Source organism: Mustela nigripes, chromosome 8 (genome assembly GCF_022355385.1).
Source record: "Mustela nigripes isolate SB6536 chromosome 8, MUSNIG.SB6536, whole genome shotgun sequence".
Taxonomy (NCBI): Eukaryota; Metazoa; Chordata; class Mammalia; order Carnivora; family Mustelidae; genus Mustela; species Mustela nigripes.
In genome coordinates, this window is record NC_081564.1 from 78,802,064 (window position 1) to 78,807,146 (window position 5,083).

At 45.1% G+C, this 5,083-nt stretch overlaps 1 protein-coding gene across 2 annotated transcripts in view; it reads left to right on the plus strand.

Moving 5' to 3' along the window:
* The window catches only part of SERPINB12 (serpin family B member 12), a 10,509-nt gene extending 6,417 nt beyond the window's left edge, over positions 1 to 4,092 (plus strand). For both annotated transcript variants that reach the window (XM_059410077.1, XM_059410078.1), the window contains exons 5-7: positions 1,465 to 1,607; positions 2,568 to 2,735; positions 3,688 to 4,092. In XM_059410077.1, the coding sequence (XP_059266060.1) occupies positions 1,465 to 1,607; positions 2,568 to 2,735; positions 3,688 to 4,092 (716 nt within the window). The remainder of the gene's footprint in view (positions 1 to 1,464; positions 1,608 to 2,567; positions 2,736 to 3,687) is intronic.
* Positions 4,093 to 5,083: the final 991 nt, after the last annotated feature.

The following is a 5,083-nucleotide window of genomic DNA, read 5'->3' on the forward strand; positions in this document are numbered from 1 at the left end:
CAGTATTTTTTTTTTTTAAAGATTTTATTTATTTATTTGACAGAGAGAAATCACAAGTAGGTGGAGAGGCAGGCAGAGAGAGAGAGAGAGAGGGAAGCAGGCTCCCTGCTGAGCAGAGAGCCCGATGCGGGACTCCATCCCAGGACCCTGAGATCATGACCTGAGCCGAAGGCAGCGGCTTAACCCACTGAGCCACCCAGGCGCCCTCTCCAGCAGTATTTTAAGTGTAGGTGATGTCAACATAGTCTTTTATTATGGAGTTTAAGTTGAAGTCTTGCTGTAGAAAGCTCTAGTCATCTTTAAGGACTAGGCATGTATTCAGATAACCAATGGTTTGGTATTTTGCATGGAAAAGAATGCGTACTGCAAATCGGTGATTGCCTGACCATGTGGGATTTTCCAGTCTGGCTCAGGGCTGTGTTATGGTGCAAGGGGCCTCAGAGCTGGACCAAGAGTGGGAAGGCCCCAGGACTGATCTCAGCCAGCCTTGCTGATTTTTGGCTGTGTGGCCTTACCTCTCTCTAGCTGTGGTGTATTCCTCTCTAAGAAGGGAAAACAAGAGGTGCCTGGGTGGCTCAGTGGGTTAAGCTGCTGCTTTCGGCTCAGGTCATGATCTCAGGGTCCTGGGATCAAGTCCTGCATCGGGCTCTCTGCTTAGCAGGGAGCCTGCTTCCCTCTCTCTCTCTCTCTGCCTGCCTCTCCATCTACTTGTGATTTCTCTCTGTCAAATAAATAAATAAAATCTTAAAAAAAAAAAAGAAGGGAAAACAATACCAACTTCTCATAATTGACATGCGATGGCATGGGAGGAGGCATGTGAAAGCCCCTACCGACCTGACCTAGAATATTTATATGCATTTTTGTTCATATGTAAGCATATACTGTTTGCTGTGATGAGCACTTGAGATAGGAAGTTTACCCAATAGTCCTGTTTTTCAAGGAGGTTATAATATAATCATGTGGCAGGGTCTACTTTGAAAGGTAAATCATGGAGGTGAGGAGGGTAACCTAGTGATGGGTTTTAAAGAGGGCACAGGATGTGATGAGCACTGGGTATTATTCAGAACTAACGAATCATTGAACACCACATCAAAAACTAATGATGTATTATATGTTGGCTAATTGAACTTAATTAAAAAAAAAAAGACAAGTAAATAATGGCATAGGATGTCTCATGGCAATTTCCAACCAGGGACTCAGGGAATGGAAGGAAATTCCCTCAGTTTTGAAGCTTTAAAATGGGTCCTTCTTGGGGTTGAGAGACAGTGTGTCTCCCCCACGATACACCCCATCGCCTCCACCACATCCAGGACTGTACTGTGAGTGGCGTCATTTTCTTAGGTTAGTTCTTGAATCAGACATGCCCTAGCCTTGGGGATGGGAAGCAGCCTTCAGGAAAATCTGTCTACCTGAATACTTCTGGTACAATTCACATTCAGGATATTCTCTGAAACATTTTTTAAGGTAAGATCAAGGAACTCTTCAACAAGGATGCAATTGACAGTGCGACGGTGCTGGTGTTGGTGAATGCTGTTTACTTCAAGGCCAAATGGGAAAAATATTTTGACCCTAAAAACACAGTTGATGCCCCTTTCTCTCTAAATGAGGTATGATATTATAGCATGTGGTTTTCTAGATATTTCTCTCATAATTTCCACTAAGAAGTATGACTTAAAGTATGTGTACTCAACTCTAAAACTTAGGTCTCTGGGTTACAGCATACAATATAATAAGAATATTTTGTTATTAGAAAAATCAGTGTTGGAAGTTCGTTGACCATCTTGGTGCCAGGCACCACCTTGAGCATTTTCGATTCATTATTTCACTTGTTCCCTGAAATATCATTATGGAAATGGATGTTATTATTCCCATTTAGGAGTTGAGGGGCAAGAATGCAAAGGTTATGTTACATGGCTAAATTCATGCATTAGCATTCACATCTGTGAGTATTTATCTCAAAAACTCATGTTCTAAGCCACCGAACTGTAGAATGGAGAAAAGGTAAGGTTGGGATCCCAGCCCACCACCTGTCAGCTGTGTTCCTCTTGCAAGCACTGTGCATCTCATCTGTCGATTGATGACCTCTCATAAACATGAGGTGTCTGGGGTGGTGGCCTTTGATCTGATGGAAACCTATGGAAGAAGTACTGTGATTCAATATGTAGATAATTATCATTTAACCAAAGCTCCAGGCCAGCGAAGGTAAGAAGGGGTCAGGAGATCAGGTGAGGCCAACAGATTGGGTGGTGCAGACACAGAAGGTACAAAGCTGGTGGGGATGTATCCTTTGGCTAGGTTGCAGGGAGAGCCTGGATAGATGGTTTACCAACGAGTTGTCTTGGGAGCTGAAGAACCTATGAAAACCAAGGGAAAATAAGGTGTTGGCAAGGACGGGCTGGCTGATCAGTGGCCAGAGGACTCATGGGTTGGGTCACTAGTGTGGCTCAGAGCTTCTGGTGAAGATGCTTCTTATCTTAGTGGAGCCCCGTTTTCAGGAGAGATGAAGGCCATGGGGGTGCACAAGCTTCCCATGACTGTTCCATGACTTTCTATCTTGTCCACTGCAGAATGAAAAGAGGACTGTGAAGATGATGAACCAAAAGGGCCTGTTTCGAATCGGTTTCATAGAGGAGTTGAAGGCACAGATCCTTGAAATGAGGTATACCAAGGGGGCACTCAGCATGTTCGTCCTGCTGCCTTCTTGCTCTGCAGATAATGTAAAGGGCCTGGAAGAGGTAAATCTTCACTTCACTGTCTCTACAAAATACTTCACTGTCAATCTTTGGAGAGCAGCCCTATTAACCACCTACCTGCCTGAGGAAGGATGGCACCTCAGTTATCAGAGATATCAGAGAATATGTAAGAATCTGAATTCAATGAGAGAGTTCGTCCTCATTGGTTTAGAAAATGCCAAAAGCCTCGGATAGGGCTTTCTTCTCCCATCTCACAGCTCTCTGCGGTGGTTCTCCAGACCAAGTGATCTGGGCATGGAGTGATGTGAGACTTGCTGCAAATGCTCAATAGCCTGACTTCTGGCCTCTTGCTTGGACTCTTCTGCTATGGCTCATGGAACGGAGCTGTTAGCTGAACTCTGTTTTTGGGTGCAAGTGCCTTGACAGGGTGGAGATCTGGTACTGGGATAAAGTGGTTGTGAGCTGGGGATCAGTGAAGGCTGGGGAGCCTCAGTGGTGTGTTGTTCTGTACAGTGAAGAGATGGAGACAGAGGAAGAGAGAAATACCCGGATAGCGAATCACAACAATAGCCATGATTCAAAATGTATCCTGTGCTGGCACTATGTTAATTACTTTACATACATCATTTTGTTTAATCCCTCAAGAGCCTAATGGTATTATCTCCATTTTATAGAAGAGGGAATTGAACCTCAGAATGTTAAGGCTTGACCAAGCTCACTCAACTTGGTCAACGGAGCTTTGCTGGGCTTTGACACCCAGACACCAGTCTGTCAGACACCAGAGGATACCAGAACTCAAATTGTCCTGTGACTTCTAAAGACTCAAGAGAATTGCTTGGAGGGATTTAAATGAGATCAGAGTAGGTTGAGGCTTAGGGAAGGATCTTTAAGATTGTTACTGGCTGTTGAAATATACTCAAGCCTTTTGAAGTAATTGGGGCATCCTTTGCTGGTTCATAATATGACCTTAAATATTATTTCCTTCCTTTTGTAGCTTGAAAGGAACATCACTCATGAAAAAATAGTGACCTGGAGCAGCTCAGAGAATATGTCAGAAGAAACAGTAGACGTCTCCTTCCCGCAGTTCACCCTGGAAGATAGCTACGATCTCAATTCTATTCTACAGGACATGGGCATCACGGATATCTTTGAGGAAGGGAAGGCTGATCTTACTGGAATCTCTCCAAGTCCCAATTTGTACCTTTCAAAAGTTTTCCATAAAACCTTTGTGGAGGTGAATGAAAATGGCACCCAGGCAGTTGCTGCCAGTGGGGCTGTTGGCACAGGAAGGTCCATACCTTCCTGGGTGACGTTTACTGCCGATCACCCTTTTCTCTTTTTCATCAGACACAACAAAACCCAAACTATTCTATTCTATGGCAGGGTCTGCTCTCCCTGAAAGGAGCACACTGTCTAGTAACCCGGGAGCTGGAAGAAAGTGGCAGAACGGTCTCCCGCTGGCAAGAACGTGAGAATTTGCATTCTTGCTGATATCTAAAGCTGACCGAATTCTGCCACAGCTCCATGCCCCCTTCCTCCTGCCACTGGCCTGAGCTCGTCCTGATCCTTTTCTCACCCTGTAGCTGACTTTCATCTACGTCCATTAATACCAAAGTCTCTGGCTCCCTCCCTAACCTTTCACCACATTAAGCTTTCAAGCATATAATTCACCCTCTGTGACCTTGAAGGTCAGTGTAATGTAATGTAATGTAATTCCCTATAAAGGAATCCTGGAAGTTCAAGTCATTAGACCACTTCTAGGGGAGGATAAATTCAGAAACCACTTTAACATGGGCAACAGGAGGAAATGTTTAAATGGAATGTGTTTTGGAAATTCAGCTCTATTTCTATGGTAGTTAAAACCAGGGGTCACTGCTGGCCAAGACACCCTGCCTCTTTCTCTCCCATCTTCTTCTACTGCATGGAAGATGCCCTGTAAGATGCTTCTCACCTAAGGGAAAATCCACCCACCAGGGGTGGATTTAAGTGAGAGCTCAAGGACGGAAGCCTGCCCTGACCAGCACTCGTTCTGTGGAGGTCAGGACATGTTTTGCGAATCTGACATTGACCTAGGGGAGCGGCAGTGGATTTAAAAATTAGTCTCAGCTTTCCTTATTGAGTCTCCTTGGCCATCATCATGAAGCATGATCCTCTGTGTCTTTTCACCCCTTCCTCAGAGAATTCGCCTCTGTAGTTACTCTTAAATACCCAACAAGTTAGGTGGGGGAGGGGAGCGCTGCCCCCCCTGTAGACTGCTGGCTCCCTAACCCCCTCAGTCAGGAGTCTGCCACATGGACCTATCTCCTCCTGGAGGCCTTATGCTGGGTCACGTCCTGAGAGCTGGCCTGGGTCTGGGCATGATTCATGTGGAAATCTATGTCAAGAAGGCT